The 25,652-nt window shown below is 36.2% G+C and overlaps 3 protein-coding genes across 3 annotated transcripts in view; 1 reads left to right on the plus strand and 2 right to left on the minus strand.

Moving 5' to 3' along the window:
* Positions 1-4,668, minus strand: cntd1 (cyclin N-terminal domain containing 1). The gene is given in 8 exon segments (XM_058792611.1): positions 1-797; positions 900-996; positions 1,965-2,109; positions 2,404-2,490; positions 2,493-2,565; positions 2,637-2,790; positions 2,865-2,940; positions 4,073-4,668. Coding segments are annotated over 8 exon segments (909 nt in total). The 5' UTR covers positions 4,248-4,668; the 3' UTR covers positions 1-695.
* A 681-nt stretch (positions 4,669-5,349) lies between these two features.
* Positions 5,350-8,195, plus strand: LOC131550988 (cytochrome c oxidase assembly factor 3 homolog, mitochondrial). The gene is made up of 2 exons (XM_058793554.1): positions 5,350-5,608; positions 7,852-8,195. Exons 1-2 carry the CDS (start codon positions 5,404-5,406, stop codon positions 7,953-7,955), a joined length of 309 nt encoding a protein of 102 aa, XP_058649537.1. The 5' UTR covers positions 5,350-5,403; the 3' UTR covers positions 7,956-8,195.
* A 562-nt stretch (positions 8,196-8,757) lies between these two features.
* wnk4a (WNK lysine deficient protein kinase 4a) overlaps positions 8,758-25,652 on the minus strand; it is a 55,226-nt gene continuing 38,331 nt past the window's right edge. The window contains 9 exon segments of the mRNA XM_058793555.1: positions 8,758-9,748; positions 12,078-12,181; positions 13,661-13,866; positions 15,350-15,702; positions 15,705-15,847; positions 17,659-17,749; positions 18,926-19,548; positions 22,873-22,956; positions 23,040-23,088. Of these exon segments, the coding sequence (XP_058649538.1) occupies positions 9,707-9,748; positions 12,078-12,181; positions 13,661-13,866; positions 15,350-15,702; positions 15,705-15,847; positions 17,659-17,749; positions 18,926-19,548; positions 22,873-22,956; positions 23,040-23,088 (1,695 nt within the window). The 3' untranslated portion in view covers positions 8,758-9,706.

A 25,652-nucleotide genomic window follows, 5' to 3' on the forward strand; every position in this document is an offset into this window, starting at 1 on the left:
TGAACTATAACGCAAGTCCAGGGTTCTCGTAGCATGTCTTTTATGTGTTTTCTGAGGTTGAATTGAAATCAAATACTGCCCTTAGTAGCGATGTCTACTTCTACAACTAATATTGAGAAAAGTGTGGAAAAACATGTTTCAGATCACTCAAACTCATATATGGAAATGAAGACACCCTTATATGGTTACTAATGGGGTTTGATGGTCAAAAAGCTTGGTACTACGCCCAAACAAAATCTCACTGAAAGCTCATTTTTTGAGATATCGACCTCAAATTTGGAAAATAACTTTTTTAAATTTTGTTTTGATATTCTACCAGTTTTAGAGTAAAACGTGTTTTGTACAATATATATTTTATGTAAAATATAAATATTAAAATATTTACATTTTATATTTTCATAAACTTAAACCTAAATCTTTATAATATTGCTCACTTCTACAATAATCTTCTTTAAGTTGGAAATGTCATTTTCAGGTCAAAAAGTGGAACCGACAGTGAACAGGTTAGAAATCATCGCATAATGAAACGTGAATGGCAAGTCCCTCTTTCATTTTAATGTTTTATCTTTACATTGTACTTTCACAACAGAATTTGGAGAGAAATCTAAATAAAAAAGGTGATGATTTCTTATAGGAGTCGTCTTCTATCGGTACTCCAGCTCTATTCTGTTCATCATATTTCTGACGTGAAAGCATCAGACGGATCTGGTCTTGGTGATGTGCATCAGGGTGACATATGCAAACTCCATGATGCTCTGGCCTGAAATGCCTGTTATTCCCGTCAGCTCCTCCACGACCTGCAGCGCACAAACCCAACAACGCTGAGTCCGTCATAAATATGTAAACGCTTCACAGCTGACTGACTGAATCGTGATCAGGATTCAGGAGCCGTTCTGTACCTTCTCCCATGTTGAGATGTGATGAATGAAGGCGGCCACAGAAATGACTCCAACTCCCAGAAGCATGAAGTCCTCGGTCACAGACACAAACTTAGCTCTGTTACAAACACAAGACACACTTCATATCCCTCTGTGACCAATGACTGACGACCCCGTTGAAGCCACCAAACATAAACCAGCAAATATATTCAGATTTACATTTCCTGAAGGAGTTGTGAGCACAAAACTCACCGCTGATGGGAAATGCTGTGTGGTTGCTAAGGTGTTTATGAGGTAATTTATTTTGTTGCCAAAAAGTTGGACCGGTGTGAAATATTTTAAAGTACCAGCACTTGCATTCCTGAACCCAGTTTAGATCAGGTTTGATCCAGAGTTCATGATTCGTTCTGGAGCAACATCACACAATAAAATTAATAAAATCATGTATTTAACGCATTTATAAGGCAAGAAAAAACACAGCTGCTGTCACTAAATTTTGGAGAAGGCAGCTGAAAGAACATTTTTTGAGTATATTAATGAATCAACTTAATTTATTTAATTCCACAAAGAGAAAATATGTAGTTTAGCCATATCTAAAATCTTTATAAATTCTGAAGCTTGTATTTATATGTGTGTATTTAAATTAAAAATGTAATGTTATTTGACAATTATATGTAAAGAATTAAGTATATATGGGTCAAAGATAAGACGCATCAACTTAAAGTCACAAAAGTGATTATATATACATAGAAAGCATATTGAAAGCAAGTAAAGTGCCTAATGTAATGTTTCAGATAGCGTGTGTGAAAATAAAAATGTCAAAATATGAGTTAAAATCTGTTCCATCGTCATTCAGCGTAATATTTATTTTAAAACTGGCACAACATACGTATTCTGACTAGTACTTATAGTAAACATATAAAATAATAAAAGATCATTCTTATATTTTTAAATGATTAAAAACTTCTTGCTGATAAAAGCGTAAAACCTTTTGAAGGACAGTGTGGCAAAGATTGGTAAAGATTTACTAATTAGTTTTTTAATGTCATCTAAACACATGCAGGATCGTAAATATAAAAGCCTCACCGTTGCTCATGGGAAGGACGGGAGCATCCGGTGGCAGATACGAGCAGAGAGTGGTAGATCGTCTCCCTCTGCAGGTAAACGAGCCGCAGCACACACACACACAGCTGATGCAGCTCACACACAGGAACCCGCGCTTCATTACGGCCTGCGTGCAAACACAAAACACACTCATTACACTAAATCTCTCCTTGTCACACGGTTTCTGAAAGCAGCTGTCACTCAAACAGCAGAAGCACACACCAAATGATATATCCAGAAATATAATATTACGGCAAAGATGTTTGCAAACGTAAGACAAATGTTTGCTGTTGTGATATTTTGAATGCAATGCTTTAATTATCAAAAGATGTGAGGTATTTTGCATTTTGTGTGTAAAAAGAGGCAAAGTTTTGAATATGCGTGTAAGCTGTGAGAAATACACCCGAGACAATCATCTTACCCAGCACCTCCAAAAGGGTCTCCACGTATGTTAAAGGATTCGGGACGTTCACGTTAAAGTTGAGCGTTTTTAAAATGAGAATCTCGAGTCCAAGAGCTGCTCTTTGGTGGAAGAGTAACCGGCAGCCTGCAGAAATCTCACCGCAATCTCATTGTTCACAACCTAGATGAACACAAATACAGCCGATCACATACAGAATATCGGCTACGCTCTAATTCATGAGATAACCGTACATGGGAGTACAGGTCCAGCTTGCTGGCTATCTGGACGCTCGAGAGGACGGAGAGAAAGAACTTCTTCTTGAGCGTTTGGAAGATGAGCTCCTCAGACGAAGCTCCTTGACCTTTCTGGCTGCGGATTAGATCTTCAGTAAACTTGGCCATAAACCTGGAGCGTGACAAGCGCAGGAGCATTAGACTGGCTTACAGTGAATAATGTTCTCTCCAGATTCTTTAAATTACCTCTCCAGTATCTCGATGGCCTGGTATCCGACCGCAGGGTTCAGTCGCAGCTCCTCACACAGATGAAACACACGCTCTGCAATCATAATAATTCATCACAATCATCACTGAACACATAAGAGTGACACTACACTAACAAATATACAGTACATTGTGTCAACTGAAGTCCTTAACCATCTTCAAGAATCGGCTAAAAACACATCTCTTCCAACTTTATTTCACCCTCTAACTCTAACACACTCTATTCTAATTCTATTCTTTAAAAAAACTCTATTTGTTTATTAACTGCTTCTTTTCTTTACAAAAAAAGCTAACACTAGCTTCTCTATTCTTTTTGTATTCTATTTTTTTCTTTTTATTTATTACACAATTAACAAAAAGCAAAAAAAGGCCTCTAACACTAGCTTCTCTATTCTTTTTTCTATTCTATCTGCTTTCTTAAAAAATTAAGAAAATAATTACTACGTGTACTGCGAGACTTGTTATAGCACTTGTGTATTATTGCTCTTTTGTTGATTTTATTGCTTCTATTGTCCTCATCTGTAAGTCGCTTTGGATAAAAGCGTCTGCTAAATGACTAAATGTAAATGTAATAATATTTTCCAATTTTAGACAGTCTTTAGAAAACAGTATGAAACAATTACTGTGTTTTGTTAATGTATTAAAATGTTTTTTACATCTCTAAATGAGTATAACTGTCCCAAACCATACAAGGACAACAACAAAAAGTTCATATGTTTATTTATAGCGTAACAAAAACCCTCATAATGAACTGTGGGAGTGGTTAGTTTAAAAGAAAATTCGGTTTAGGTATGATTAATTTCATCATATTGAATAATTAAATCAAGGTGACAACAGAAGGATTGCTCAGCTTCAGTTCTGTCAGTTTTTCACTGAATATTATCATGCTTTTTAAACTAGTAAACTGTTTTACAATGTGTATAGCATAATTTGTGCTCTTCATTGTTTTGTGTAAATTATAGAGTTGACCAATGATGATCATTTAAAAAAAAAAGTGAAATATCGGCCGATATATCCGAGTTAATGACATATTGGTCGAACAGGTAATGGTAAGTACGTTGTTTATAAGTGCATGAGTTATTCGCTGATATATTTCAGTAAGACATGGTCATCTAGTGATAACTCTAGCACACCACAGAAACCCGATATTAGCAGCTAGTGCACTAGTTAGGGGCCACAGCACTCACCCACTAGCCTGCTGTCCTTGAGGCATCCGCACAGATCTGACACACTCTGCAGGTGAAGCTTGTTTCTCTTGTTGAGGTTGGACAGAATGTCGGTTAAAATGTCTAAAGACACCTGTCCGAACCTGGGGTTCACCTGTTCCCTGCTGGGCAGCGAAAACACAGCTCTGCCCGCCATTTTCCCCTCAGGATTAACGTTAATCGACGGAAGAAAGGCGCTCGTGAATCTCTGTCAACCTCAGCACGCTTTATTTTTATTTTATTTTATTTTATTGGAATAACTTAGACATTTATATCCCAATATATAATTTTTAAGAATTATTGGTGGGTTTTTTTTAAATCAAGCGCCATAAAGCAAAATGTGATTGGTCGATTCTGAGAGGCTTTGAGAAAAGTAACCACGTGACAACGCCATCAACGAACAAACATACAAAGTGGCACGGTTTTTTGGGGGGGGGTTCTGAATAAAATTCTTCTAGAAAATACAATATGCTAAAATACAAGAAATATAACATCAGCACGTTAACTAAAGAAATTAATTTGATTATATTTACACGTAATTGACCGAAAGGACCAGTAGATGGCTGCAGTGATCTGCATAATGCTGCCTGTTCCTCGATCACGTGGTTCACGATCAGCGGGCCAAGATTAATTAAAAGTTATTTAAATTTAGTCGTTTTTAAATAATAAAGCCACGTGAAACTTAGTTATAATTTTTATAACTTGTTAAAAATTAAACCAATAGTAAAGCTACATATATGTATGATATCCACAAAGCCAGATACCTCAAATTTAAACCCAGCAGCAAAATATTAGCTTTATTTACATTTATTATTAAAAAGTCTCCTCCAATAAAAAAGCTCTGAAGACATCTCGTATTATAAAAAGTTTTTAAAATAAATTGCAATTTATTTATTTATTTTCTTTTTCTCTCTTCTCTCCCTTACGAATATTAACCATGGTTTTCCTACAAATAAAACCAAAAAACATGGTTACTATAGTTAAACCATGGTATTTGTAGTAAAACTGTGGTTGTACAAGCCAAATAAAAATTAAAAAAAACATGGTTACTACACTTTTGCTATAATAAAACCAATGTTTTCTCCCATATGTTGTATGTTCTTTGTTCTGTGTTATTTGTTTCTGTTGTATTAAATTATATATCTGCAATAAAAAAAGAAAAAAGAAAGAAAAACATGTAAACTGTTATCAACACTCGACTCTGAACTTAAAGTGACCTTGCAATAAAAAAACCGGACGGAGCTGCGCAAAGTCGACGCAGCATTGATTTGCAAACTCACGTCGCGTTACGTCACGAAAACAGCGCTTCAAACATGGCGGACAAGAGCGGTCAAGGGGAGCCCAGACCTGACGCGCAGTTCGCGAAGAGAATAGACCCCTCAAAAGAAGAGCTGACCAGGGAGCAGCTGCGGTTCATCCAGCAAGTGGAGATGGCGCAGTGGAAGAAGAAAGCAGGCCAGCTCCGCGGGAGAAACGTCGCGACGGGACTCGCCATCGGCGCCGTGGTGCTCGGCATCTGTATCCTTCATTACACAACAACTAATGCGTTATATATTCATATTCATATCTTACACAAGATCACAGCGCTGTAACTAATGCTGTATATATTCATCTGATCTGTGAGGAATAATAGTAAGATTAATTCATATATGGCCAGATGTTCGCGTTATCAGCAGCTGTCAAACTCTGCGTTCATCTACTGTGTGTTTATCCTGTAACTCTGAGAGCTGTGCTTCTGTGGAATCCTTTAAAACACTTCTTTAAGTTGACTGTGGTTTGGCTGCATACATTTTAATGACAAGCCTGAGAGTGGATGGCAGGAGTAAGGAATAGTGATGACTGTGGGGTTAAAGGAGCTGGAGAGAGGGGTCTGGAGATTATTAGGGTTCGAGAGTGGACTCTGATGGGGACAGAAGACTGTTTAAAGCCCTTAATGAGCAGAAGATGAGAACACTTACCGTGACGTGATGCAGTTACACGCGCTTGTACCGTAGGTGGCGGTATCACCTAAAGCATGTTCGCAATCCGTAATTAGTCAAGAGAAGAAGAAGAAGGTGGCCTTACACAGCATTTACCTCTAAATTATGCATAGTTTGCTTAACTTTATTTATTTACTAAACATTATTTACCTCTAAATTATGCACAGTTTGCTTAACTTTATTTATTTACTAAACATTATTTGCCTCTAAATTATGCACAGTTTACTTAACTTTATTTATTTACTAAACATTATTTACCTCTAAATTATGCACAGTTTACTTAACTTTATTTATTTATTTATTTATTTCTAAAACATTATTTACCTCTAAATTATGCACAGTTTACTTAACTTTATTTATTTATTTATGTATTTATTTATTTACTAAACATTATTTATCTCTAAATTATTCCATTTACTTAACTTTATTTATTTATTTATTTATTTATTTACTAAACATTATTTGCCTCTAAATTATGCACAGTTTACTTAACTTTATTTATTTATTTATTTACTAAACATTATTTGCCTCTAAATTATTCCATTTACTTAACTTTATTTATTTATTTATTTATTTATTTACTAAACATTATTTGCCTCTAAATTATGCACAGTTTACTTAACTTTATTTATTTATTTATTTACTAAACATTATTTATCTCTAAATTATTCCATTTACTTAACTTTATTTATTTACTAAACATTATTTATCTCTAAATTATGCACAGTTTACTTAACTTTATTTATTTATTTACTAAACATTATTTATCTCTAAATTATTCCATTTACTTAACTTTATTTATTTATTTATTTACTAAACATTATTTGCCTCTAAATTATTCCATTTACTTAACTTTATTTATTTATTTATTTATTTCTAAAACATTATTTGCCTCTAAATTATTCCATTTACTTAACTTTATTTATTTATTTCTAAAACATTATTTACCTCTAAATTATGCACAGTTTACTTAACTTTATTTATAAAAATAAGACCTTGGAAAAAACACGAACACAAGTGAGACATAAGTCAAAATAAAAAAAATAAAAAATAATTATAAATTACCCCAGCTTACAAAATATGTTCTAATAACACTTGTTGTTCTTTATGTGTCGATGTTAGAGAAACTGTTACATTTTATCATTTTGCAAAAGTTACTTTTGAACGTTCTCTCCAGCTGCTTAAGACTCTTAAGTATTAATGTTGTTATGTTTTTGTCAGTGTTTTGAGAAAGATCAAATAACTTTGAAGAAACATTCTATTAATGTTTCTGGAAGAATGTTTGTTCATAACGTCGAGAGAACCTCGACAGAACGTTAAACAGTGTTCTGAGGATGTTCTCCGTTAGCTGGGACCATTCAGTGTAAAACTCAACCATAAATATGAAAACCAGTTTTATGTCATACAGGAATTAAAGGGATAGTAACGTGAAGAATGTTTATTCACCCTGAATGATCTGAATTATTGACTTTCTTCTGTTCAACACAAGCTGGGTTGCCAGGTCAAACCAGACCAATAAGGTTTTATTTTTTATTTATTTACTTTTTGTGGGTTTGAGATCCCGCAACAAAATTAGCGCAATAACCGCAGACCTGGCAACCCTGAACACAAAAGACGTTTTGAAGAATGTTGCCTGTACAGCCATTGACTTACACAAAAACAAAAACTACTACCAGCAGCATTCTTCAAAGTATCTTTTACTTTTTGTGTGAACTGTCCCTTTAACTCTGCTCAGACTGCAGAGATACGTCTGCATTATTTGCCTTCACCGGCCGTCCTCAGATGGCTACACTTTCTACTCCGTGTCTCAAGAGAGAGTCATGGATGAAATCGATGAAGAAGCCAGAGCTGCAAAGCTACAGGCCCCAAAGACCGGAGCCATCTGAACTGAGAGCGCGCTGTGCCCTGACCGCGGCCAGCAGGGGGCGCCGGACACTGACCAACACCAGGAGGATCATGTGTCTGAATCACAGACATGGAGCCTGAACATCATGATATTCTGCTATGAACACTGGCTACAGGAACTGATCTTTCAGTGCGAACGCGTAATCCGAGTGAGATCAGTTTCAGGAAAGTTTTGTTTATGTTTGACTTTTTTTATGAACTCAATAAAAATGTGTCCTAGATATACTGCTGCAGTGTCAGAAATGAATACTCAACTCAGTCTTCTGTATATTTATTGACTTTTATTGTACAAATATGATTTAGAATAAACTATAAGATAGAGAAGGCACAGCATGGAAGCAGTATAACAGCATAAAGTCACATTTATCTGAAACACATCGGCTGTGTTTGTGTCTGTAACTCACTGCATTTTAAGGCATTCATATGATTCTTCACAGTTTTTAATGAGCCATGAATGGATGATGTTCTTGGGTTTTCATATTAAAGATCCTGTTTGTGTGTGTTTGAAAGTCTGAAAGGTGTAATGCATCATGCCAAAAACATTTTAATACAGCTTTACCGTAAATAACATCTATTTCTGCTCATTCATATTCTGAATCATGCAAGTTAATTAGAAAATAAACAGTGATTTCACCATATGCTGTGCATAATGTTTCCACAGTAAAGCTACAGAAAGTATAAATGTTGTGAAAAATCTGTTAATATTGAAGATAACAAATGCACTTTTATTGACCGCTCTTTATTAAACATAAGCAGTCAATCATTTATTAACGACTCTATTGTACTGTCCCAGATGGGACTTTGAACCTCATGCCAAAGTGCAGTGTGCGTTTTACATCCGTCTTCATCTTTATGGCTGATACTTGCTTTGATTTTTGGTGCATTGAAAGAATAGTTCATCCAAAATTAAAAACGTGCTCCCCCTCAGTTCATCTGAGATCAGGATGAGTGTGTTTCTTCATCAGGTTTGTAGAAATGTGTCTCAGCATCAGTGTCTCAGCAATGGATGCTCTGCAGTGAATGGGTGCCGTCAGAATGAGAGTCTGATAAAAACATCACAATAATCCACAGCACTCCAGTCCATCAGTTAACATCTGGAGAAGACAAAAGCTGAAACACATCCAGCATTAAGACGTTTTTAACTCATTCTGACGGCACCCATTCACTGCAGAGCATCCGATGCTGAGACACATTTCTCCAAATCTGATGAAGAAACAAACTCATCCTAACCATAGCTATTCCTTTAACATTTCCATATGAAGTCAGACTGATAAAATACAATAAAATATATATATATATGTAAATATACATAAACATAGACGTCAAAATCTCAAAGCTGGCATAATCAATGCAAAAATAATATATATTTATCCCTCCCACCCAAAATCAGTTATTTATTTATTTATTCACATTTCGACTATAAAAGAGACCCTATCAGATAAGAGCAGAAATATCTGTGGAGTTTCTACAGCGCAGAGACAGCAGGACGTCTGAGGTCCAGTCGTGGACTGGTGAGTTTCAGAAAGTGCAAAGAGACGGTCTTCAGAGAGAACATCACAGCATCATAAAACAGCAGAGTCCCGCCAAACCACTGGCTCTTCACAGAATCAAGCAGATTTAATTAGTGCATCTGCAGGAGAAACACGCGTACGACTCCGGCGCTGGAATCACACGGCTCAGGAAACTGTACATTATATTACAGGATCAGACTGGAGCGAGTCTGGAGGAGCGGTCATGAACGGATGAGGTAGTCTGATGCACCAGGCTCAGGATTCTTACTGAAACGAGAGAGAAACCATTCAATGCATTGTTTGGTACACTTCCCAAGAACTGATTTAACTATCGTATGATTATGTGCTACTAATGAAGCATGGGTGATATACTGAATATTAGAAATTTAGAAAAGTAATCAAATGTTACAGTTACAGTATCTCACAGAAGTGAGTACACCCCTTACAGTTTTGTAAATATTTTATTATATCTTTTCATGTGACGACACTTTGCTACAATGTAAAGTAGTGAGTGTACAGCTTGTATAACAGTGTAAATTTGCTGTCCCTTCAAAATAACTCAACACACAGCCATTAATGTCTAAACCGCTGGCCACAAAAGTGAGTACACCCCTAAATGAAAATGTCCAAATTGGGCCCAATTAGCCATTTTCTCTCCCCGGTGTCATGTGACTCGTTAGTGTTACAAGGTCTCAGGTGTGAATGGGGAGCAGGTGTGTTAAATTTGGTGTTATCACTCTCACTCTCTCATACTGGTCACTGGAAGTTCATCATGGCACCTCATGGCAAAGAACTCTCTGAGGATCTGAAAAAAAGAATTGTTGCTCTACATAAAGATGGCGTAGGCTATAAGAAGATTGCCAAGACCCTGAAACTGAGCTGCAGCACGGTGGCCAAGACCATACAGCGGTTTAACAGGACAGGTTCCACTCAGAACAGGCCTCGCCATGGTCGACCAAAGAAGTTTTGTGCACGTGCTCAGCGTCATATCCAGAGGTTGTGTTTATGAAATAGACGTATGAGTGCTGCCAGCATTGCTGCAGAGGTTGAAGGGGTGGGGGGTCAGCCTGTCAGTGATCAGACCGTACGCCGCACACTGCATCAGATTGGTCTGCATGGCTGTCGTCCCAGAAGGAAGCCTCTTCTAAAGATGATGCACAAGAAAGCCTGCGAACAGTTTGCTGAAGACAAGCAGACTAAGGACATGGATTACTGGAACCATGTCCTGTGGTCTGATGAGACCAAGATAAACTTATTTGGTTCAGATGGTGTCAAGCGTGTGTGGCAGCAACCAGGTGAGGAGTACAAAGACAAGTGTGTCTTGCCTACAGTCAAGCATGGTGGTGGGAGTGTCATGGTCTGGGGCTGCATGAGTGCTGTCGGCACTGGGGAGCTACAGTTCATTGAGGGAACCATGAATGCCAACATGTACTGTGACATACTGAAGCAGAGCATGATCCCCTCCCTTCGGAGACTGGGCCGCAGGGCAGTATTCCAACATGATAACGACCCCAAACACACCTCCAAGACGACCACTGCCTTGCTAAAGAAGCTGAGGGTAAAGGTGATGGACTGGCCAAGCATGTCTCCAGACCTAAACCCTATTGAGCATCTGTGGGGCATCCTCAAACGGAAGGTGGAGCAGCGCAAGGTCTCTAACATCCACCAGCTCCGTGATGTCATCATGGAGGAGTGGAAGAGGACTCCAGTGGCAACCTGTGAAGCTCTGGTGAACTCCATGCCCAAGAGGGTTAAGGCAGTGCTGGAAAATAATAGTGGCCACACAATATATTGACACTTTGGGCCCAATTTGGACATTTTCACTTAGGGGTGTACTCACTTTTGTGGCCAGTGGTTTAGACATTAATGGCTGTGTGTTGAGTTATTTTGAGGGGACAGCAAATTTACACTGTTATACAAGCTGTACACTCACTACTTTACATCATAGCAAAGTGTCATTTCTTCAGTGTAGTCACATGAAAAGATATAATAAAATATTTACAAAAATGTGAGGCGTGTACTCACTTCTGTGAGATACTGTATATTACTTTAATAAAGCAATTGAAATAGTTACACTACTTATTACATTTTAGATAGAGTAAATTGTAATCTGTAACCGATTAAATTTCCAAAGTAACCTTCCCAACACTGAAAATATATGCATTGTGTATTCACTTTGATGATGATCGTTTCATAACTCATGAGTTGTAATATCTCTGATTTAAGCTTCAATGGCTTCAACTGATGTTGATCTTGTGGTCATTCAGTGAAAGACAATGGTGAATGAATGTTGCATTATTACTGCCAAAAAAAAAAAGTAAATCTAAAAATTGCAATTTAAATTTTATATTATTTCTTTTTTTTCTTTTTTTTTATGTGTTTTATATTTATGTTAATTGTTTATATTGTATTCATTTTATATTTTATTATATGCATTTTATTTAACATTTATTTAATTTAATGTTTTCTTTTAATGGCATCAAAAAATGCAGGAATGTTTATTCCATGAAAGGAGATGCAAATGAAGGGCTTGTTTAACAAGAATGCATGTTTGTCTGAATGTAATGCCACAAATCAGCAGAAGAATCGTACCATTCCGATAAAATCAGCAGCGAAAGTCACTCCTTTTGTCGGCCGTGAACCGTCCTGCGAACTGCTGCTACTGTCGCCGCTCAGGGAGTTTTTCCTCATGATCCCTGTGGACCAATCACAGCACAGCAAGCTGTTAAACTTTGCATTTCATTTAAACATTGTGTATTCAGCCTCATCTAAAAGCACTTCTGCGTCTCTGTACTGAAGCCTGCTGCCTGTAAAGACATCATAGATACAAAATCTGATTAAACTGACTGCTAAGATTCTTCATTTGTCTGAATTATCAGGAAAAGAAAAGGCAGGAAAATCCCATCAAGCATTGTTGCAAGTTTAGTGAAAAGAAACAATGAAACTAACGATGAAAAATACTGTAGAGAGATTTGTTGATACCAAAAAGTATTGATAAAAATGACTAGTATTGCAAAGTATTGCAAAATTTAACTAAAACTAAAATTAAAACCATTAAAAAAAATACTTCAAATAAATGTTAACTTCAATCAAATAAAACAACAACAACAAAAACTACTGTTACATCTAGGTTAGGTTTCATTTGTTAACATGAACTAACGATAAAAATACTTCTAAAGCAATTATTAATCCTAATTAATGCTAATTTCTAACATGACTAGTTGGTTATTGAAGTCAAAAGTTGTGTGTGTTAATATTATTTAATGGACCTGAGCTGACATTGAACAGCTGTGTTTATATAACATTAATAAAGACGAATAAATACTGTAACAAATGTAACGTCATTAACTCACATCAACTAATGGGATCTTATAATAAAGTCTTACCATAGTGTTGGGTGTAATTAGTTACTGTAATTTAATCACAGTTACTTCTTATGTAATTGAACTTAATACTGTGTATAGACTGTAGATAGCGGATTTAACATCAAAATTTAAAGTATAACCTTAAAATGCATGCTTTTGATGTATCCTCCTCACTTTTGGTGAGTTAATAAGAATATCAGTAACACTTTAGTGTCTAAACTAGCTGGTTATTAGCATGAATATTACTGGGATATTGGCTGTTTATTATTACTTAAAAAACATATTAATGTCTTATTCTGCAAGACCTTATTCTAAATCTTTAATCCTACTCAATTCCTTAACAACTACTTTACTAAGTATTAATAAGCAGTAATTAGGAGCATATTGAGGCAAAAGTTAATAGTTAGTTAATAGTGAGAACTGGACTCTAATCTAAAGTGTGACCAGAATAATTTATGTAGTTATCTATTATTTGTTTGAAAGAATTAAAAGAAGCGTTTCGTGTCTATCCTTGTATCATTAACTTGTCGAGGTTGATATAGGATCTAGAAAGTAATTAGTGATAAGGAATTAAATACTTTTGGAGAGAGTAATCTAATTACACTGCTGAAGATGTAATTAATTACTTTTTTAGAGCAACTTACCCAACACTGACCATAATGGAGTATTTGACGGATATTCTGCATTTTATGCTTGTTAGTGAAGCAGCGCTAAACTACGCAGAGCGCTCCGAATCCAGCACTTATTCACTGCTGTTCGTGCAGCTAGGGTTTGATCCAGTGAGTGTGGAAATGGAGAAGTGTGTTTGACCTGTTAGAGGCAGAATGTCGACTCTCTGGAGGCTGTTTCTGCGAGACGAGGGGAAGTTTGCTCCTTTAGACAGCCGGCGCTGGCGGCTGGAGAGCATCGCAGCCGGAGACACGATGCAGGGCGGAGGAACCTTCCCCATCCTGGAGTACAGCTCCTCGATCTCCTGCTTCTGCAGCGTCTGCAGAGACTGAACCTCACACAGGTGTCTGAGAGACAGAGAAGAGCGTCACGAGCTACACAGCGACCCTTCCACAGATCAAAACTCCCATTCAGTCCATGCCTTTCTAATGCGTTATATACTCAAATCACTATATGCATCATCTGAAAGCTGAATCTGGAATCTGAGGGTAAACTAAATATTGAGAAAATCGCCTTTAAAGTTGTCCAAATTAAGTTCTTAGCAATGCATATTACTAATCAGAAATGAAGTTTACTAAATATCTTCATGGAACATGATTTTAATATCCTAATGATTTTTGGCGTAAAAGAAAAAAGTATAATTTTGACCCATACAGTGTATTGTTGGCTATTGCTGCAAATATAGCTGCTGCTTATGACTGCTTTTGTGCTCCACATATAGTCGTAATCATAAACACAGTCTGTTTTCATAAAGGTGCTCCTCCCTCACTAAACCCATCATCTCGCACAAGACATACAATAAAACACAGTTTCTTCTCACAGCACTCTTAAAAATAAAGCTTCCAGAAAATAAGAGTTCCACAAATAACCTTTTAGTGAACAGTTCTTAAAAGAACCATTGGTAACAATGCATCATAAAGGTCTTCATAAATTATGTTGTTATGCGTTATATATATTTTTAGCGCTGTCAAATGATTAATCGCATCCAAAATATAAGTTTTTGTTTATATAATATATGTGTGTTCTGTGTATATGTATTATGTATATATAAATACACACACATACAGTATGTATTTTCACAGTTTTACATGTATATATTTATATTCATATTATTTATATTATGAATAAAAATATTTAATATATAAACAATTTTTTTTTAAATATATACATGCATGTGTGTGTTTATATGTACATATATGCACACATACATATATCATGTAAACAAAAACCTTTATTTTGGATGTGATTAATCGCGATTAATCATTTGACAGCACTAATATTTTTATAAATAACTGTAATCAAAATGCATTATAATATTTCTAGATTCCTGGAGATCATACAATGCATTATAAAGTGCAATAAAAGACAATAACCTAATTAACGCATTAAAATCACTTACTAAACCATTTTTTCCTAGTCTGAAGAACATTTTAAAACATTAAAGAAGCTTTTTCCATTATAATGCAATGGAAAAGTTCAGTGGATGTTAAAGGTTCCTCATGGAACCATTGATGCCATATTTTTAAGAGTGTGGAAAAACGTTCTGTGCTCCTCGAATAACTTTTGGTGAAAACTTTTTAAAAGAACCATGTTTTTTTAGACTCTCAGAAAAAAGGTACAAAAGCTGTCACTAGCTTCTCAAACAGTATACGTCTGTACCTTATTAAGCCCTAAAGACTGCCTTAGAGGTACATATTATTGCAAAAAGTGTGCATATTAGTAACTAAATGGTACATTTTGACAGGGCAGCGCCTCAGAGACAGCTTTGCATCTTTTTTCTGAGTGCGAAGAACAGTTTAGTAAGCTTTGGTGTGATAGAAAGGCTCTTACTTCTCCCTCAGCTCCTGCAGCTCCGCCCACATCTCCTCGTCCTCGCTCTCTGATTCGTCGCTGCTCAGGTAGGAGGAGCTGCGGGTGTAGCTCATCCAGAGGCTGTGTAGAGGAGCAGTGACCGGAGGACTGGCCGTGTTTCCATCCCACACAGAAAAACCACTGTCCACCGACGTGCCCATGAGATCCGCTCTGCGGCCCTTCCTCCTCCTGTACTTCTTATCAACGGGCGTCTCTTCTCCATCATCATCATCAACATCATCCATCTGCCCCTCTCGGTCTTCTTTGCGATCGCTCTGTGTCTCGGGCCGGTCAGCAGAACTCAATAAACCCCGCCGAGCCTCGCAGGAGGCAAGAGCGGAGAGGTCTGCCGTTTTTCTGCAGGATTGTGGTCCAGAGCGTGGATGTGATTATCCGGAGGAGCGGCTGGTGTGTTTTCAGGAATCTCTTTACTGGGGGACACGTGAAAGCGGCCCACAGTCACAGCAGACTTCGGCTCTGAGAGACAGAAAGAGTGACGGTCAGAAGAGCAGGATAATCATCACACCCCGCAGGCGTCATCCTGGAAATAAAATGCTTATTATAAAAATTATTTTTGTTTAATTTAGGTAAATATGACATTTAATATAATGGGTTTATGTGAAGATGTTATTAGAAGTTATTTTTTTTAGGTCTAATAAAAAATTGATAGCTCTCAATTATACTGTAATGTTGAATGGCTATAGTCTATCGTTAAATATTACGGGAAAAACTATTTTATGGAGACATCAGTATTATTGGTATCAGTGATGATCTTCAGTCATAAAAAAAATGCTATTAAACAAATATTAAAAATATACTGTCTTTATGTTGTTTGTACATTAATTTGAAGATTTAATGAGAAATTATTGCAATATATTGTTAGGTGGGATTTCAGGAAAAATGTGCAATTAATTAGTAAATTTTTTTTAATCGATTGACAGCACTAAAAATAATATAAATATTATCGAAACAAAATATAGTGCATTCATTAAATTTAAACATTAAATGGAAAAACATGAATTATCTTCAGTTTTCTGTAAAATGTCCAATAATGAGTCAAAATGAGATCACATCTGTAATCATTTGCCACACAGGAAATGAAAGGTCCAGTGGAGTGCACTGCATTGTGGGATACAGCGTTCTGTTCAGTGCGGCCCGCACATGCACATACTGACAATCATACTCTTCGCATCCATATTTGCATGCTAACCTACTGCACAGTATACTTCACATACATTACTCAATGTTTGCATTCTAAATAAATAGAAAGACTATTGTAGACAAGTGAACCAGCAACGGTAACAGAAAATGCACAATATGAATTTATGAATATGAATATACTGAAATGCACAATGATGCCTTTTATTTTACAATGCAACATAATACTATATGATAGGGATGTCTGTGTATACATACATATATATATATATATATATATATATATATATTAGTGCTGTCAAATGATTAATAGTGATTGATCATATCCAAAATAAAAGTTTTTGTTTACATAATATATGTGTGTACAGTGTATATTTATTATGTGTATATAAATTATTATATTATTAAATTATTATATATAAATACACACACATGCATGTATATATGTAAGAAAAATAAGTTACATTTATATATTAAATATATTTAGATATGATGTAATTTATATGAATATAAATATGTACATGTAAATATTTTCAATATATATACACTTTTGTGTGTCTTTATATATAGATAATAAATATACACAGTACACAAACATATGTAAACAAAAACTTTTATTTTGGATGCAATTAATTGCGTTTAATCGTTTGACAGCACTAATATATATATATATTGTATCTTGTAACATACAGAAACATACATCATACATATATATTTTTTACTCTCTGCACAAATTGAACTGATTTTAATAACTTTAATGTACTTGAAGAGTGCAGCAAACATGCGTTGCTTCACATCTTGTGTGTTTCTAAACAACAGACAATAGGCAGTATTGAGCGTATACTGTAATATCCAGTAAGTATTATGTTTGTGTTCCACTCCAAACACAGCCAGCATTTCTCTGGTTTCAGAGACACATAAAACTGTGTTCTGACGAACAAAAAAAAACACTTTGGTTTCGCAAGACCTCTACAGGCTTATTTAATAAGTGTCCACAAACCCTTTAACCACGTCTTTAGCGCAGCTCCATTATAAAAGCACATTATGTAAGAAGAGTGTAGCAGGTAGTGCGGAGCTGTAGGGTTGCGTAAGTGTGTGTAAATGTGTGTGTTTTGGGGTCAACGTCTCACCAGATGGTGAGGAGATTTGTTGGCAGCGGGATGCTCTGGTAGTCTCTAGCGCGGCCGGGGGGGACGATGATCGAGGACTGGATGACGAAACCTTGGAGAGAACGCAAGAGTGCTTTATTCAGACAAACTTCCACATCTGGCTTTCATAACCGAGGATGAGCACATTCAAAGGTACATTAGCAATGACATTCAGTCGTATAAAACAATGCCAACACTATGGAAACAAACACAGTCACAACACAACACAGATAAACATTTACTCAATGTTAAGAGCAGAGATCACTGATTTCATTTAGATCTGGACACACCACGGCTTCCACCCAGACTGTGATTATATATTTGATAAAAACTGAATTATATATCACCGGACTTGGAAATGATGGACTGATGGAATAACTTTATGACTTTATTTTTAAATAAATATGAAGTCATTAATTTTTTTTAATATTTATATGATTAAATAAAATACAATTTAAATTAAATGTCATAAATGTATTGTTTATAAAAATTATTTTTTTAAAAATCATTCATTTATTATACTTATGATTTTATTTAGAGCTGTAAAATAATTAAGCGTGATTAACTGCATCCAAAACTTTTTGTTTACATGTAAACAAAAAGTTTTGGATGCAGTTAATCGCGATTAATCATTTGACAGCTCTAATTTTATTATATTACTGCCATTCAAAATACAATATGAAATTTTATAAAATTCACATTTTATTCGGCTGTTTCTGAGAAGAAAATAAGGCTTACATTTTTCTGATAAAATATTATTTAAAATGTGAAGACACATTTAAAAAATAAATAAATAAATAAAAAAAATGAATAAAGTGAAAAAATATATAAATATGACAAAGTATTATTATTAGTATCATTATTATTGTAATATTGCACTGCAAAATATTAATAATTTTTATTATTTTACTTAAAGATTTAATTTGTAAAATGACAATACTAATGTTTATGTCTCAATTTCTTCTTTTTCAAATTGCAAACCATCTTCTCTTTTGTTGACGAAAGCAGGTTTATAAGCTCTTCTCGTTGCATGTTTGAGAGATGACTGATATATGCAGCTTTCTCAAATGCATGTTAATGCAGCCCAGAGTTTGGAGCAGCATTTACAGCAAACTGAAGCCTCCGAGCTGCAGAAGACACCCGATCCTGAGCTGCTCACGAGTAAATGAACACAGTGCCGTGCTTCACTCAGGCCTTTGCCATTGTATTTTGGTTTTATTTTCAATGAATCAGGAAATGCAAGGCTTACTCTGCTGTCCGGACTGGCTCGCGAGGAAGACGACTGTCCAGATGAAGAGCCGGGGCTGCTCTGCTGCTCCAGTAAGTGTCTGGGGAAAGCCGCTCTGTATCCGTGAGGATATTCTTTGGAGGATTCCTTTGCGAACAGCGTTCCCTCTTGAGAAGCAGCAGCTGCTGTCTGCTGGCCGGCCGAAGCAGATGCTGGAGCAGCTCTGGAAGCAGCAGACGTCACGGCGTCTCGATACTGGGAATCCACGCTCTGGTAATACTCAGGGTTGTACTGCGCCTCCGGAGGATACTGGGGTGTGTAGAGGACGGGATACCCAGCCTGCACCAGACCCGGAGCGGGCATGAAGGACTGGGCCATGCTCATGGCCATAGACATCACGTGAGCCAGAGAGAACAGCGGCTGACTGTGAGGAGGCCACAGGTGAGCCGGAGACGTCTGGAAGACGTCTGGAACAGGACTGGAGCCGTCTGAGCCGAGGGGACTCGGGGAGCCCGGGGCCGACGAAGCGGACGGGAAGGGGAAGTGTGTGTTCACGTACGAGGGAATGAACTGCTGCACCTGAGGTAGTTTGGAATGAGGAGGATAGACTGATGCAGACGGGATCTGATGAGGATGAGGAGAACCTGGGAAATGACAAAAACACCAGCTCATTAGATCACAGCCGGATATTACTGCAACAACATCGAACGTCTCTTTATTACATGAAATAACGGGGTTTTTATTATTTCAGGTAGTTGCCAGAGCAACATTTGAAAAAAGCAAATCATAACAGGACAAAACACAACAAAAAATTACAATTTTTAAAACTTAAAATTTTAAAATTAAAATAAAAACCGAATAAAATACAAAGAATTAAAATGAAAAATCTGTCATAAAATATTGATATAAACTATATTAGTATCTCATTCATACTAAAATAACACTGCAGTGTGGTTGCTCATTAGTTTGTCTTTAAAAAACTTTTCATTTTTAAAATTAAAAAAAAAAAAAGTTTAAATATGAAATATTCTACATTTTAAATATAATGTCTATTCTAAAGCATACATATGAAATGTAAATGTAAAATGTATTGGTACTACATCTGTTATGGACTAATATTTATTTATGAGTATATAGATAGATAGACAGATAGATAGATAGATAGATAGATAGATAGATAGACAGATAGACAGATAGACAGATAGACAGATAGACAGATAGACAGATAGACAGATAGACAGATAGACAGATAGACAGACAGACAGACAGACAGACAGATAGACAGATAGACAGATAGACAGATAGACAGATAGACAGATAGATAGATAGATAGATAGATAGATAGATAGATAGATAGATAGATAGACAGATAGACAGATAGATAGATAGATAGATAGACAGATAGATAGATAGATAGATAGATCTATATAATGACAATATAATCTTGTGATGAACTTACAAGCAGAATTTAAAGCAAACGATTTAGCTTTGTTAGTATTTTATTTCTAATTCATTTAGACTAAACAGCATAATAATAATATTGGTTGTTTATCACTTAACAGAATGATAAATATCACTCCTCAAAAAGCCTGAAGCATCAATCAATCCCGTCTGCAGCACAGATATGTGGTTGAGCTACATGACAGAGTTTTAGAGATGTTTACGTGAGCGGCTACAGTCACAGCATGCACATAAAACTAACTCGTGAACATCTGACAGCTTGCTCGATGTATATCATGCATCTTTGTGTAGAGAAACCATTCAATACATGATGGAAAGATCTAACGCCTCTCCAAAAAACAACAAAAGCTACTGTTGAAGCCGACTGAATGGCACTCATTCATAAGCACCAAGCGACTGTTGTGTGAATCCAGGTCACGATGAAAGAGCGTAACAGGTTCCTCCTGTACCTCTCACACACCTATGGGCTCGTCCCATCACCTCGCATTGTGCGTCTGTCAGTGCTCAAACTCCACGAAGTTCACACAGAGCGTTCTCTCACACGTCTGAATCTGGACATGACGGAGCCAGCGAGCCTGACATCCAGGAAAATACGAACCAGCTGCGAAGCTCTCGTTGTAACGGAGGCTGCTGGTAATTTCTGCATAATTGCTGCAGGCATCATAACAGTGGCTCTTTGGTTGCATCTGGCTATTCTTTTAAAGAAATGGAGCAAGCGAGATGTATGAAGGAGGCATGGAGCCAGAACAGAATGTTCTGAGGAGAAGCTGGGCGTAATTTACTCTGTGAGGAGAACCTACAAACAGATGCGGGAGCTACAAATCTCATTATCGCTCTCTTTGATGGACTGGGATGTGAACTTTCCAATGTCTTTTTCTCTGTCTGTCAATTGTATATGCGATTAGTTACGGTTCATACATTAATGCAGCTAAAACAGGAGCTTATGGGTTCGATCTTGATGTAGCTAATACTAACAATAAAAATGCAATTTAAAAATAAAGAACAATTTAATAATAAAAATGACCAGGTTTAAGGAAAAGTCATCCCACACATGCATGACATGATTGGAAACAATATTTTTTCCAGATGATGAATGATAAAACACTGACAGCCAATCAGAATCCATCTGACCTTAAAGATCTCCAGCATTTAAAGCGGCAGACGACTAAACTGCAGCGAGCTTATAATAAACAGAATGATACCGTACCAATATAGTTATTGTCAGGGTTACTGTTATAGTCATCGTTCTTGGTGTAAACAGGCCTTAACTTTGATAAACGATTGTATTATTGGTCACAGTTTAATTCTCCCTATTAACTATGACTTCTGCCTCAATAAACTCCTAATTTGCTGCTTATTAAGAGTTATAGTAATAATATAGTTAGGTATTAGGTAGGATTAGGGATGTAGAATATGCTCATGCACAATAAATACTAATAATATGTTAATAACAGGTATGCTAATAAGCAACTAGTTAATAGTGAGAATTAGTCCTTATCTAAAAAATGTTTAACATGCTAATTTGGTCACAACAGCACTAAGAGAAATCAACATTTTAAATCATTGCATTTGAAACACATTTTAAGTTGCCGTGTCGTTGCATTTAACATTTCTCACATCTGTTTCTCAGAACAAAAATGTATTAATATGAAAAATATAATTATGGAAGCCTATTTCTGCCACAGAACAAAAAATGTAAAAAGTACTTAAACTTTTTCATCTCACAATTCAGACTTTTCTTCTTGAAATTTCAACAAAAGAGTCAAAATTGTGAGATAAAAAGACTGTATTTCAAGTTTGCCGCAAACAAGCTTGTCACAATTCTGACTTTTTTTTTTTTTAAATCACAAATGCGATTTAATATCTCACAATTCAGACATTTCTTCACAGAATTGCGAGTTAACTCAAGTTTTTTTCTCTGAACTGCACATAAAAGCATTCAGCATTGTGAGATATAAATGAAGAAATGTGAGAAAAAATGTGGAATTGCGAGATGAAAAACTGCAACGACCTTTTATCCTGTTTTATTTCATTGTGAACATAATCTTCCATAGATAACTGATGGAGTATCATCTGCCATCTGTTCATGCAGTTTACTAAACAGCATCAAATGAGTTCCAATCAAAAAAATCTCTCTTTTATTTTCTCAAATCCTCACTCATACTCTCTTAACAATAAACGTCCTTTATTGGCATTTCTGGCTTCCATGAACAACTTCTGACATCCACAGAACCTTTCCATTCACAAAAGGCTCTTCATAGTGGAAAAAAGATCTGTTCTCTGATGGTTGTTCCTAAAGCACTCAGTCATAACTGACCAGATGTTTTATTGTTTATCTGTCAAAGTGACGTCTGTTGGTGTTATAAATGAATGTAGCTTTCGTTATTTGGGAACGGTGACGACAGCCTTCACAGCTCACAAACAAGCGGCCTTCAGTTAAAGCACTGACCCAGCTTTCCTCTGGGCTCCTGTAGATGCAGTCGCTCTGGAGAGAAGCGCTCACTCACCTGCGGCATTATGGAAAGACTGCGAGCGTAAGAGCGGGCGTGTGGATGAGGTAACGTCTCCAGCGGCTCTCGCCCCAAACTCTGCTGAAAAACACCAGAAAGAGCTGGTGAGCCTTGCTTCGGTTTGCCATCATCAATACTCGGCGGCACAGTTTACGCAAGCTTACCTGGGAGCGAGGACGAGGAGTGCGCTCGAGCCAGACTCAGCAGGTTTGGCTGGAAGGAAAAATATCATTAATGACGCTAGAGACTTCATTTACAGTGTTTCTGAAAGAAGTCTCTTCTGCATTTATTTGATCAAAAACACAGTGACATATTATTACAATTTAAAACAGCTGTTTTCTACGTGAATATCTGTTGAGCTGTAATTGATTTTTGTGATCATTTCAGCATCATTCCTCCAGTCTTCAGTGTCACACGATCCTTCAGAAATCATAATAATATGCTGCTCGAGAAACATTTGATGTGGAAACCGTGATGTTTTTCAGGATTCACAGATCGCTCAAAAGAACAGCATTTATATGCAACAGAAATCTTTACTTTTGATCAGTTTAACGCGTGCTTGATGAATAAACATTAATGGAGTAACGGCTGCATTATACAAATAGAGGGATTATGATTTATTACAAACAATAATAAGTCAGAGTTTGGAAACCTATATTAGCCCACTTGGGAATATGATCACTCCATGTAGTTTGTATTTTTGTAATTTAATAATATATGATATTTATCTCTGACAATTCATACTGTTTCTGTTTTCTTCTATTTTTGTACATTTGTCTGTACACTCTCAGAAATAAAGGTACAAAAGCTGTCACTGGGGCAGTACCTTTTTAAAAGGTACATATTTGTACCTAAATGTTGGTACTTTAAAGGCACATATTAGTACTTCAAGTGTATATATTTAAACCTAATAGGTACAAAAGTGTCCCTTTTGAAAAGGTACCGCCCCAGTGACCGCTTTTGTACCTTTATTTCTGAGAGTGTACCGTACTGATGTTGTTCTTTTTGGACCATGTTTGCTGATAAAGTTTACACTGTATAAAAAAAAAAAAATTAAATAAAAATAAAAATTAATTTAATTTGAAATTTGACTTAATTTAATTTGTTCATATTTAATCACGTCAGCAGTAAACAGTAACTTAACCCAGTAAAACCTGTATTCTGTAATTGTGCAATCCCTTGTGCAATGTTTGGTAAGTTGTAATGGTTTGGTATTGAGAACTGAACGTTTTGAGGCTAACGGGGAGTAACAGTACTGAGGTTTAGTCATTAGCGTAATATTCTTTAATGACAGAGCACTTCAGTTAAGAGCCGCTGATGTGTAATCGCTGTAATTAACACCACAAGCGCTCTCTATGGACAGAACGGCTCACACACACGTAAACGTCTCTCCTCCTGCATCAGCTCCACAGCTGCGCTGCTTAATGGAACAGAGGCCTGCGGTTTGGGTTCGAGGGTTACATTCCGTCATATCCTCGGCCAGCGAGCGACGCAGGAGACTCCTTCAGACGCCTGCAGGAGGAGGTCTGGATGGTTGTAATCAGGAGCTGGTCTGTGTCCAGCGAAGCTTACGCAATCTGTGCTCCACGCAAACACTGTTATAGATCTCCAAATCCAAATAGAACAGCCATTGTTCTGCTTCTCTGCACTCATTAAGACATATCTGCAGATCAGATGACTGGCAGGCTGGAGTGAACGGAGACTGTGTTTCGTTTGGACACGACGGGAGGATTTTCTTGCAAAGAACAGCTAAAAATACCACAGTGTTCACGTTACTGTATCTCACATACATGCTATATATGTGTAACTAATGAAGAGCACAGCCTCACGTGCCTTATTGCTTTTAGAAACGTGTGGTAACACTTTATTTTAAGGACAATTCTCACTATTAGCTTTTAGGCATATTATTAGTATATTGGCTGTTTATTATGAAGCATATAAGTGACCCTGGAGCACAAAACTAGCCATAAGGGTCAATTGATTTTTCATTTATACATCAATAAATAATTTTTTCATTGATGTATGGTTTGTTAGGATCGGACAATATTCGGCTGAGATACAACTATTTGAAAATCTGGAATCTGAGGATGCAAAAATAAAAAAGAATAATAACATGCTTTATAAACATTTAAATAAGAATATTTAATAAAAATGTATATAACATAATATTTTTATTATTTATGGATATATATATATATATATATGTGTGTGTGTGTGTGTGTGTGTGTGTGTGTGTGTAAAGTTGCTGCAACTATTTTTTTTTTTTATTAAATTCTCTTTAATATGCTGTTGTTTGATGTTGAATATACTGGGTGCTGTTTATAAGGAAAGCCATTAACAGAACCGATAACCATTTAAGAATAAAAGTGCGAATATCGGTTAAAAAATTTGACACAATTATATTTGAAATGATATAAATATTTTGTTGGACTTTTTTTATTTTCAATATTCACACTTTTCTTCTTAAATTGGTATCAGAGATAATATGTATGACTGACTGTTATTCTAAACCGATAACAGTTTAAGAAGAAAAGTGTGAATCTCAGTTAAAAGTGACAAACTATACACACACACAGTACATATCATCACGGCCAATAACAATTTAACAAGAGAAGTGCATCAAAAACTATTAATGAGAACTATCCATTGTAAGTCTTCATTGTCAGTCCAACTTTATTGAGAACTTAATTTTTTCTAACGAGGTAGTTTTGGAGAAGAAGCTCTTCTCTGTGATTACGCAGGTTCGTTTGAATGACAGACAGCAGAGAAACCAGAGG

Source organism: Onychostoma macrolepis, chromosome 12, assembly GCF_012432095.1.
Source record: "Onychostoma macrolepis isolate SWU-2019 chromosome 12, ASM1243209v1, whole genome shotgun sequence".
Taxonomy (NCBI): domain Eukaryota; kingdom Metazoa; phylum Chordata; class Actinopteri; order Cypriniformes; family Cyprinidae; genus Onychostoma; species Onychostoma macrolepis.